The following is a 12,159-nucleotide window of genomic DNA, read 5'->3' on the forward strand; positions in this document are numbered from 1 at the left end:
TGCCTGTGACCCACAGATGCGTTGTGTTGGGCAAGAACACTTACTACCTTCATTCCCTCTCTCTTTGCTGGAGGTGAAGCCTGTTGCCCACCTTCTGGCTTTGGTGGCCACGCAGGCAGCTGGCAGACTTTTTCCTGCAAGGGCTCCATGCATGCTCCATTCTGGCTGGGCCTCCCTGTCCCGCTCCACCCTTCTGGTGACTGATTTTCTCTGGAACTTGACTCACACTATTTCTCCTGCCCACTCCTCATCAAACCAACTGTGGCTTCCAGATTCAGCTCAAAACATACTGTCTTCAGGAATCCCTTCTTGTCCCCTCAGTGTCTCCATCACTGAGTCTAGTTATTGGTCGTTTTGCATTTCCTGAGTGGTTACTTTGAGTTATTCTCATTTTAGTATATAAGAATATTTTTGCCTCGTTGATGAAATCATAAGGAATCAGGAGGAATTCTCCACAGCATCTAGTGTAGGTTCCATGCAACATGGACCCTCAGCTCAGGCTAGCTTGAAGAAGTTAAGGGCTGTAAGTCTGTACTGTACTGTAAGCACCTTGAGGGTGGGCCCTGTTCTCTTTCATCTTTGTATACCCTCTGCGTCCACCTACCTAAAGCTTTAACTATTTATTAATTCCACTAACATTTATTGAGCACCTATTATGTAGAAGAAATTGTACTAGGTAAGGTGGGAATAGCATAAACCAGGAGGATGAGGCTCTTGCCTCATGGAGTTTATGTTCCAGTAGAGAAGATGGCCAACAGGTAAACAAATAAATAAACAAACAAACAAATAGAGTAACCACAGGCTGCTGTAGATGCTTTGAAGGAAATATACAGAGCCATGCAACAAAGAAGGGGGCACATTTATGCTGAGACCTGAAGATTAACAAGGAAGAAAGAAGTTGTCCCTCAGCCTTCTCTTGTTTTTAGTAGCTCCTACTCCTTTAACTTTTCTTTCAATGAAATCTTTATTGAAAGAGACATAATAAGGTACTGTGTTATACATTTTCCTGGTCAATGAGTTCACAGACCACTGGGACATCTGGTAGCTAAGAAGTCATCATCTCTCTAAGGGCTGTTTATCACACCTGCATAATGGAGGTAGTGATGCAGGATTTTTCTCACCCACTTTGCCAACCAGGGACCTCCACAGCCAGCAATGCCCCACTCCCAGGCCTTGCTAGGCCCTGGGCCTGCCACAGGAGATGCCCCACCTACTCGGCCCACTGGGCCATATCTGGCTTGTGCACTGGCTTAGCCTGTGGCTAGGCAGGCATGCCCCAGCTCACCCATGTTATAGCTCATACCCACATTTGGTGGTTCCTGAGTTCTTGTCCCATGCCCAAGAAGAAAGAGGTCACACTGACAATTGAAAAGTGAGGAGCGCGGAGAAGAATTTTATTGAACAACAGAACAGCTCTCAGCAGAGAGGGGATGCAAGGGTGGTCCCCCAACCGAAGTCAGGTGGTTTTTCTCTGTGTGTGACTGAGTCCAGGGCTTTTATGGGCTCAGAATGGGGAGTGCATGCTGATTGGTTTGCAAGTATGCAAAAAAAGGCTAAAACAAAGTCACCGCTCAAAGATGGACATGACAGTGTAAACAAACAATTAGGGAAGGGTAGGTATATGTAAAATAGGTGAAGGGTAGGGATCAATCAGAGGAAAAAACACCAAATGGGAAGACAAGTTCTCAATCCGGTCCATGGATTTACCCGGGACTTGTAGCTAGGTTTTAAACTGTCATCAGGTTTCACCAGGGACCCACCCCTGTCTGCCTAGGATTTGTCTGCCTCCTGCCACTATCAGTAGTAGTCCTGAGGTTTCTACAGAGAGACAATGAAGATGGTACCCAGCTGCATTGTGCCTGCATCACTGCCATCCATCTGATATTGCTGGTGTTTTGTTTTGCAGGTGAGCCGGCCTCATCCTAGTGACTACCCCCTCCTGATCCTCTTTGTGGTAGGTGGGGTCACAGTCTCTGAAGTGAAAATGATCAAAGATCTTGTGGCATCGTTGAAGCCAGGAACCCAGGTACTGAGTCCTCCATGATTTGAACAAGAGCTCAGAAGTAGGGGTGTGAAGGGTGGGTGAGGGCCCTCCACCTACGGGTCCCAGTGCCCCTCTCCTAGCCTGCCTGCCCATCACCCTCTTGGCTTTGTTCCCTCCCTCCTGCTACCGCCTGTTTCACAGTGTCTTCCTGCAGCCAGAACCAGCCCGACATGCCCTGGAGTTCCTTTGTTCTCAGTGGTGGAGGACTGGGTCATTTTGATAAAGTCTATCATGACAGGTTAAATGCTATGACACCAAGCAAATGAGCCTTAAATGGAAACTCTGTTCTTTGCAAAATAATCTGGGGCAGGGTGGAGTCCGGTGGGGTGAAGGGAGGGAGGAGAGCTCTTCTTTTCTAGCTCTGGGCTTCTGGGGCTAAGGTACTGTTATCCCTATTCTTGATTCCTTAGGGGCCTATATTCTCTGGTGTCCATTCAGTGTTGAATCACTCAGGAGTTTTCACTGCTTTCTAGGCTCCAGATATGGAGGGATAACTCCAGGAACCACCTCCCAACTGTGGCAATTAGAGGGCGGGGCCAGAGGAGTGTGGGAAGGATCACTGTCCAGACAATGACTAGTGTTGTAGCTTTCTTCTCTATACCTCCTGTCAGGCCCCATCCCATCCCCTAAACAAGAAAACTGGCTCTGTGGCCCAGTGGTGAAGAACATAGACCTTTCTATTTTATGGGCCCAAGTTCCAATCCTGCCTCTGCCTTTGACTAATCAGGTGATCTGGGAGGGAAAAGCCCTCAGTTTCCTCATTTAGGAAATGTGCCAGGGTGGCTGTGAATCTTAAATCAGAAGAGGCTTGAGAATATGCTTCTTAGCACTGTGCCTGGCTCAGAACGCTCAGTCAATGATGGCTGCAGTTATTCCCGGCCGTTTTTGAGCAGTCACCACACTGCTGTGCTGGAGGGTTTGAGGCTCACAGCATGATGCGGCAGGAGCCCAAGGAGAGAGGCTTCTGGAAGAGGAGAACCCCTGCTTCTGGAAGTTCTCCTGTGACTGGGGATGCACAGCCTGTTAAATCAGTAAGATGTAAAACCCTTGCCTTAGTGTGTTCCCCAAAACAGCCCCTGAGCCAGGGATGAGAGAGCAGGTAGTTTACTTGGCAGATGATCCCAAGAAGCAGAAGTGAAGAACTCAGAAAAAAAAAGACAGTGAAGAAGAAAAGCCACAAAACGACACACTGCCAAGCTGGGTATGCTCTGGGCGCGGTCCGCTGGGGGCCCCTGAGGAGCTGGTGTTACATGACTCAGAATTGTCATGCCAGAGGTCAGAGAGCCTGGGATGTCTTCCCTTCCACTCTCATCCTCCCAGGTTGAGACTTGACTCTGGGGGTGTTATCTTCCCAGTGCTCTGGGGTTACAGCTTTGTGCCACCTCCTACCTCCACCCACTACTGTACATATCCACACAGCCAGCTCCAGGAGCTGCATCCTTCCCTTTTGTGACATCCTACCTGTTGCTCCAGGCTCTTTCCACATCTCTACCCACATCCCCATCTATACTGGGCAATGCAGCTCTGGACTTCTCCCTGACTACTTCATATTTGCTGGCCTAGTCTCCTCAATCAAATACAAATTCCTTGAGGACAAAGGCTGGGGCTTTCCAGGCCGGAGCACATGGCAGTGGGTCAGTAACCCTTGTAGTTTGAGGGGTTTATTGACTCCAAGAGAACTGGCCTGGTAGGAACAGTCTGTATTGTTGGAGTGGCTGAGCTACCAGGTTAAGCCAAGAAGGTCTGGTCCCTGCTGGTCTCCAGACACCCAACGGAGGAATGGGACCTGGGTACCTAGAGAGCTACAGGAGACTCTTGAGCAGGGGAGTGGCCAGTTTTTGACTATGGCCATTCTTCTGTTACTATCACCTGTTATGGTCATAGCTGGTGAGATTTCTGATAAATTTGTAAATTCTGTTTCATTTAACACCCTCCCTGCCAGCAGTGATAAGGTTCTGTTTAATGAATGATTGCCTTTTTGAGCAAGACCTCTTTTTTTTTTTCATCAGAAACCACACTTCTTGCTGCCCCTAACACGGTGAACCAAATTCTTAGCTCTTCAGAACAGTGATGCATTGTAATAGCCTGACAGACATGTTAATCCCTACTCTAAAAGGATAAAATGCAGACGTTTTCAAAGTCCTGTGACCTGAGTTTGACAACAGAGCCCCAGAATCTACAGTGACTTTGCTGCAATCTGACCCTGTGCTCAGTCATCTGCAGAGAGAGCTTCTCAAAGAATTTTGAGCTTAAGGATCAGCCTTGACTGCTACTTGCCCTTTATGCAAAAAGCTCCCCTGAAGAGTTAGCAGGCCCTAGGAAGATTCCTCAGGCAGCAGGGGAAACAGAAAAGGCATTCTTTATCATGAAGTCCTTCATCTCCACATTTTTGAAAGGAGGTGAATTACCTGGATGTTTGCAGAGTGACACATGCTGTGGCGGGTCTCCCTTTCTTAGACCTTGACAGACACACAGCTGCCCTGGCCCTACAGCAAACTCTGCCGATCTGAGACATGACCAGCTTCCTGCTTTTTAGAGTGCAGTGGAAATCATGCCTTGCTGCCCTAGCAACACACGAAGTGGGATGCGTGCTAGTTCCATTGTCTGCTCAGACTCAGACTTCTGTTCGAGAACACATGTGACCTAATTGAAGGGGATAGGTTCTATGGAATCTATACCCAATAGACTGTCTAAGACCTTTGAGCAAGCAAGGGAGTAACCCTCACTTGATCATTGGTGTAAACAGCAATAATAGACATAGCTAGTGCTTCCATTCTGGCTTTACTATCCAGCCTTTACTTGACCATCTCCCAGGTTGAGGATTTGTCCCCTCCCACTGCAGCCTATTTGAGGCTTGGAGGGTGTATTAGTCAGGGTTCTCTAGAGGGACAAAACTAATAGGATAAATGTAGATATAAAGGGGAGTTTATTAAGGACTATTGACTGACACGGTCACAAGGTGAGGTCTCACAATAGGCTGTCTGCAAGCTAAGGAGCAAGGAAGCCAGTCTGAGTCCAAAAGCTGAAGAACTTGCAGTTCAATGTTCAAGGGCAGGAAGCATCCAGCATATGAGAAAGATGTAGGCTGGGAGACTAAGCCAGTCTAGTCTTTCCACGTTCTTCTGCCTGCGTTTATTCTGGCTGTCCTGGCAGCTGATTAGATTATGCCCACCCAGATTGAGGGTGGGTCTGCCTTTCCCAGTCCACTGACTCAAATGTTAATCTCCTTTGGCAACACCTTCACAGACATACCCAGGAACAATACTTTGCATCCTTCAATCTAATCAAGTTGACACTCAATTAACCGTCATGGAGGGCTTCATTCTTGGTTCTAATATCTCCTCTAGATGAAGCCCAAATCTGCGTCTTTGGCACTGTCACTCACCAGTGCTGGTTCTAGCTCTTGCGCCACATAGAATTTAAAAGAAAATGAGATTCATCCCTCTTCCGCACGACAATTCTGCAGACATATGAAGATAGCTCCCATGTCCTCCCCCAGGTCTTCTCTTCTCCAAACTGAATATCATCAGTTCCTGTAGCCACCCCACTCTTACCCTGTGAAATGGACCTGAATCCCCTGACGATGTTGCAGCTCTCCTCAACCCCAATTTGTCTCCCTGTCTCACACTTGATTGGAACCAAAAGCCAAACCTTGGTGTGGACTGATCAGCTCAGAGAAAATTAGGGTCACCTCCTCCTCCTCTCTACCATGGCCTACAAAGCTCACATGATCTCACCCCTGCCTACGTCTGGGGCTTCTTTTCCTACCACTCTTCTCCTTGCATATGCCCCTCCAGCCTCAGGACTTTGCATTTCTCAACTATTGTATTCTCAGCACCACAAACAGAGTCTGCCACTTAGTGGATATTCATGAATGTTAATTGAATGTCCAATACTGAACATTAGAGACTCTACGTGTGCCATTCCAACATAACAGAAAAGCAGCTTTTCTGGAAAAGACCACAAAAACCACACCAACCTATTGACTGACACATTATAGACAATTAAAACCACTTTGTCTTTTGTATCTATTGCTGTTATTCCAAATCTTCCCTGTTCTACTGCTGTGTGGGTGCTCTTTGGAACCACGTACAGGAACTTGCAATCATTCCTATTAAGCTGGATTAACTAATGATTCAGCAGGCATTTATTGACTATCTAAAAAGCAAAAACATGATCTGCTCTGTGCCAGGCATTGTCTTTTATGCTAAGGACAGAACAGTGACCAAGCTAGACACATTCCTACTTTTATGGAACTTCCATTCTACTGGGTAGTAACTGACAATAAACATGGAAGCACCACCTCATGACAAGTGGACAACAGACATAGATGGGTGCTAGTGTAGAAAAACCAGGAGGAAGAGCTTCCTTTAGATAGCACAGACTCCCATGGAGAAGGCTTTGGAGCTGAGATTTAAAAAGCATTCGGGGATCAGCTGTTCAAAGGAAATGAATAGAATCCATTCACAGCACCTCCAGAAACGAACTGTCTTTCACAAAAAGTGGCAAGAATAGCATGAAACATAGGAAACCAGAAACCACATGCCCACCTGCTAGCCTCTGAAGACTGCTCTGCTCTAAAAGGGGCATGTTTTCTCCACTCTCCTGCCTGTGGCTGTTGGGAGATGTGCTGATGAGAGAAAATGGGTGCATTGGAGAAGGTCCTTTTTCCTGTCTACAGAAAAGGGACCAAGAGGGCAACCTCCCCCATCCCAAACTGCCACAAACACCAAGTGGGAGATTCCAGGTTTCTCCTGCTCTGATCCGCATGTGCCCAACACCAGCCTCTCTCCTCACTCACTTGATGCCTGCTGTGGGACTCCATGGCCAGACAGCTCTGGCTGGCTGAACTTTGCAGCTGGATGGTAGCTGAGAGGCTAGCAGAAGCCTGTGATTGTAAGAAGAAAATAACAGGGAGGGAATCTCTGAGGAAATACAGGGAACAGCCAGCTCAGGAAAAAGGGGAAGGCCAGTGGGAAAGTTGACCCCCATCCACTGCTTTTCATAGCAAGGCACGTGCTTGCCGCACCCACACTTTCCTGTAGTTCTGCATTTACAGAGTTCAATACTTTTTTTTCTTTTTTTCTTTTTCTTTTTCTTTTTTTGAGACAGGGTCTCACTCTGTCACCCAGGCCGGAGGGCAGTGGCATGATCTCAGCTCATAGCAACCTCCACCTCCCGCGTTCAAGTGATTCTCCTTCCTCAGCCTCCCGAGTAGCTGGGATTACAGGCGCCCACCACCACTCCTGGTTAATTTTTTGTATTTTTAGTAGAGACGGGGTTTTACAGTGTTGGCCAGGCTGGTCTTGAACTCCTACCTCAAGTGATCCACCCGCCTTGCCCTCCCAAAGTGCTGGGATTACAGGAGTGAGCCACCATGCCCAACCCAGAGTTGAATATTTAGTGAAGACACAATAATTAAAAAAAAAAAAAAATAGTTTTGCACACAACTTAAGAGGTTCAAGGATCCCTCATCCTGGCTCCAAAACCTGCCTCCAGGTTATTCTAAAATTGATGGGAAGCCCCAGGGAGACAACAGCGAAAAGATCTGAATCACACTTCAGGTCTTCTGAGAGCCTTATAAGCACAGCACAGTGGCTCTGAGGCAGCGGTAGTCAGGTCAGATGTTTCCAGGTTTTTCAGTAAGGCTAATCCACTGTGCCACTGGCTTAATGATACAAACCTTCTGGGTTTAACACAGGTGTGTGAGTGTGTATGTGTGCGTGTGCCTATACAGCGTGAATACAATATATGCTCCAAAAGCTGCCTATCGAATGAATATGCATGTTGGTGCCTGTGCATATGTGGGTCACTTTGGGGAAGAATCTCCCAAATGTAAAAGAAAAGGGGAGAGAAAAATGTACCCCTTGCTCCTTTTGATACTGAGTGTTAGAAATCGGGGGGATATGGAATGTAAATCCTGGACTTCCCTGCTTCCTCTGTGTTCAGCAGAAATAGAACAGGAAGATGCTGGCACCTACAAATTACAGCCATGGTCTGGAGCAACGGAAAGCCCAGAGGGCTGGGTCACTCCTAAGGGCTGGGCTGCCCATGTGGAGTTCAGGGCAGGCCTGAGAACAAAGACCGAACATCCCCCTTCCAGCTGGAGTAGATATCAAGTGTGGGCTGAAGGCTGCTGGAGGGACTTGGTTCCCTGGCTGATGTCCTCCACCCCATCTCACAGTCAGTCGATATATTTTTTTGATGTCAAGTTATCTGCTTTGACACAGAGGCTTGCTGTTGATGAATGAGCTGCATCTTCAAACATTCCTTGATAGAACTGCCTGCAGTTGGCAACACATGTGACACCTAAGTCATAACTGCCCTGCAGTTGCAGTGTCGTTCAGGCTCTTCAAAAACAATTTTTTTGTTTTCATTAAAAACCCCATTTCTCATATTTAAGTGTGAAATTTATTTTTAATCAGCAAAGATTCTCTCCCCACTGGCTGTTTTTGTGGAAGGTATTCTGGTGGGTAGATGGTGCAGGGCAGGTATGGTGGCTGGGCCAAGCTCTGAGCACTGCGGGGTGCTCTTGAGTGTCCTGGATGCCTCTGGCTTGAGAAGGAGGCTGACCACTGCCACCAGCCCTCTTGGCTATTAGCAGGTGAAAGTGGGGTGGCCAGGAGTTGATGGGTCGGGGTAAAGTCAGCTGACTCTTTAGCCCTGAATGACACTCAGGCCTGTGTTGAGAAGGAAGAACAAAAACAATGCCCAAAAAGGAGCAAGAGGAAAGAGAGGGAGGGGAAGGAGAAGGAGGGGAAGGAGAAGGAGGAGAAGAAGAGATGGCAGGGACCCTGAAAAGGGGAAAGGGAGAGGAAGCAGGGAAGACCAGGTTTAGGTTCTATGTACCTCTGATTTCTAATACTGAGAATCAAAAGAAGCATTTTAGAAAATGCAGAGAAAAGTAGACATATGATGGGCAAGCATTGAGCATCACCCATGGGAATTTTCTTCAGTACCCTTGGTTGCCTGAGAAAAGACCAGTTCTCTGAAAGGAATTCTCTAGTGCTTAATTTGTCCACTATCACATGTTTGATGATTATGTTTTTAAAAAATTAAATGTCATATCTGATCAGCCAATTTCAAACTCTTCTGACTATTTTCTTTTTCATTTTTGAGCATCTTTGTTCCTGTTTAGGGCCCACTTTTTAGAATTTTAGGGTGATCTTAGCCAAATAATGTAGAAATGTTCTAGTAAAATGTGCTTTAAAAATTCTGAAAATTCAAAAAAGTAGCCTGTACCAAAAGATGCCTAAGATGCAAACATACTTAAAGAGCACCAACTATTATATTTCATGCTCTATGTGAAATGTCAGCAGTATGATCCTGCTTGCTCTTCAAAATAGGAATTAGAGACAAGTAGGTTTTTCATCGAATGGGGAGGAAACACATTTACCTGGAGCTGTCTGAGCATCTTCTACTAGAGCTGCCCTGAGTGAAAACTTCCCAGTGACCATGGCTACACTCCCTGCCTCCTTCACTGCTGTATGGTTTTTGTTCACTCAATCAGGCACTAACTGACTCAATCAAAGACCTGCTATGTATCAGGCACTGTGCTAAGAAACAATGAAAAGACTCAGTTAAGTTGACAGGGAATACCGTGAGATACCAACAGCCAGGGGGACACACTCAGGCTTGGGGGAGGGGTGGTCTGGGAAGGCTTTCTGTGGGGAGTGATGCCTGAGCTGATTGTTGAAGGGCAATGGAGGAGGGGTCTTTGGGCAGTGTGGGGAGCTCCTCTCCCAGACAAAGAAGCATCCCCAAAGTGCCAGGTGTGAAATTGCGAGGAGTTAGGGAGGCTGGAATGTGGGACTGATTTGGGGGTGTGGAGGCAAGGGCCGGATGTGGAGTGCTGGCAGCATTCAGGTTCTGAAGTCCTGTGATGCTCTCCGGGAGGGCTGGGCTTACCAGAGGGCAGTGACGAAGCTGCAGGGATTTTAAGCCTGTGAGTAATGCGATCAGATTCACACTTGGGGTCACTGGCTCTGGCAACTCCACCTTCCCTGCATCTGCCCCATAACTGCTGTGAGCTGGGTGGAAGGATGCAGCCGGGGATGCACATAATGAGGACAGTGACGGTGACAAAGGCAGTCATGGCAGCTGCCATTCTAAGCCCCTCTAGAGCCTGTCATTGTGTCAGATATTTTACGAAGATGTTCACATTGATCCTCACATAATCATGTGGGGTGGGTATCATTCCCACTTTACAGATGAAGAAATTGAGGCTCAGTGTGGTTAAGCAACTTCTCCAGGGTCATTCATCTAGCAAGTGGCCCAGCCAGGGTCCAACGCAGACTGGACCCTCGTAAACCTGTGCTCTTAACCACTGTACTATCCCAAAGCCTCCTGGCCTCAGTCCTGCACTCTCCCCTCCACAAAGGCCCCCTAACCTACTGCTTGAGAAGCCCCTGTTTTCCATCTGTTTCTTTTCACCCCTCCACAGAGCAGGCCCCAGACAGCCTCTGGCTGAGCCCTCATGAAGCTGTAGGCTGATTACTGTTAAATACCTGCTTGTTCAGATGTGAGGACTGGCCTTACTGTTCCAGCTCAGTGGCGGTAGCCAAATCCACGGTCTCTGTCAGCCATGGCTGGAAGCCCAGCACACTACCCGAGAGTGACAGATTCTTTGGGCTCAGTTATTGCTGCTCTGGAAGTCAACACTTTTAGCCTTTTCACTCCAAGTTCCTCAAACCTGCTGAGAAGACTTAGCACCCATGGGGATGGAGACGTACCCTAGCCCTCAGGCCCACCCTCACCCCAGCCAGAGAGGAATCCACCGTCTTTGCTTTAGAATTAAAGACCCCAAGGGCTAGCAGTGTGCTGGAGACCACCAAGTCACAGCAGGAGGAAAGGGCCCTTTGCATGAATGACTGCTGGCCTCTACCACCTTCGAAGAACCTACTTCCAAAGAGCGCAGTGTTTGTCTTTAGGTGTACATTTAAAAAGATTTCTGAAGAAGGGCTTTTTTTTTTTTTTGAGACAGAGACACAGTTTCGCTCTGTTACCCAGGCTGGAGAGCAGTGGCACAATCTTGGCTCACTGCAACTTCCACCTCCAGGGTTCAAGCTATTCTCCTGCCTCAGCCTCCCGAGTAGCTGGGACTGCAGGCATGCACCGCCACGCGCACCTAATTTTTGTATTTTTAGTAGAGATGGGGTTTCACCATGTTGCCCAGGCTCATCTTGAACTCCTGACCTCAGGTGATCCACCCAAATCGGCCTCCCAAAGTGCTGGGATTACAGGCGTGAGCCGCCGCACCCAGCTCGAAAAAGGGCTTCTTAATTGTGGTCTGTGAATTCCTAGGAGTTCATGAACTATCCCTAAAACTATAACACAAAATCTTGTACGAATGTCTGTGTATTTTTCTAGAAAGTTCTTAGCTTTCATAAGATTCAAAAGGAGATCTAGGACCAAATCACAAAACCACAATAATACAGCAGCTCACAGTTGCTGAGCACTTCCTGTGCTCCACATACACGATCTTATGTAATCCTTGCCATACTGCCTCAAGCTTGGCACTGTTATTTTCCTTCTGAGAGAGATGAGGTGAGCGAGGCTGTAAGTTGTGACTTTCTGGAGGGCATCTGGCCAGTCAGTGTGGAGCTGGGATCTCCTCAGGGTCTGCTGATGGCACTCGCCTGGAAGCCGCCAGGCTCAATTACCTACTAGGTTTGGTGAGGAAGACCTGAAATAAGTAGAGACCCTCTCTGGAGACACACATTCAAACGGTGTCTAAATCATGCATGCAGATGATAGAGAAGGCCAATCTTCACCCACTGTCCTCAAAGGCTCCTTGCATGATTTTCAAGGAAAATCGTGAAACACAGATTTCAGTGAATTTGTTTCTGCCAAAAATATGACTTGGCTGACATTAACTATATATATATATATATATATATATATATATATATATATAAAAATAAAGATAATCCTCTTTCAAGAAGAAGTAACATAGATGCTTCCAAAGACTAAGTTTTTTAAACAGAAAACTTTCTCATAAGGTTGTTGAAAAATTCTTTCTTTAACAACAAGAAATACTTCCTTCTCTCTTCCTCTTCTACTTTTTCTCTTCATTGGAGTATAGACTTTTTGTTTTCCATCAATGAGCTCGTGGA

General features: G+C 47.1%; 1 protein-coding gene across 1 annotated transcript in view; it reads left to right on the forward strand.

The window, feature by feature from the left end:
- SCFD2 (sec1 family domain containing 2) overlaps positions 1–12,159 on the forward strand; it is a 503,171-nt gene that overhangs the window by 489,024 nt on the left and 1,988 nt on the right. The window contains exon 8 of the mRNA XM_001148032.6: positions 1,907–2,026. Coding sequence (XP_001148032.2) covers positions 1,907–2,026 — 120 coding nt within the window. The remainder of the gene's footprint in view (positions 1–1,906; positions 2,027–12,159) is intronic.

This window comes from Pan troglodytes, chromosome 3 (genome assembly GCF_028858775.2).
Source record: "Pan troglodytes isolate AG18354 chromosome 3, NHGRI_mPanTro3-v2.0_pri, whole genome shotgun sequence".
Lineage (NCBI taxonomy): Eukaryota > Metazoa > Chordata > Mammalia > Primates > Hominidae > Pan > Pan troglodytes.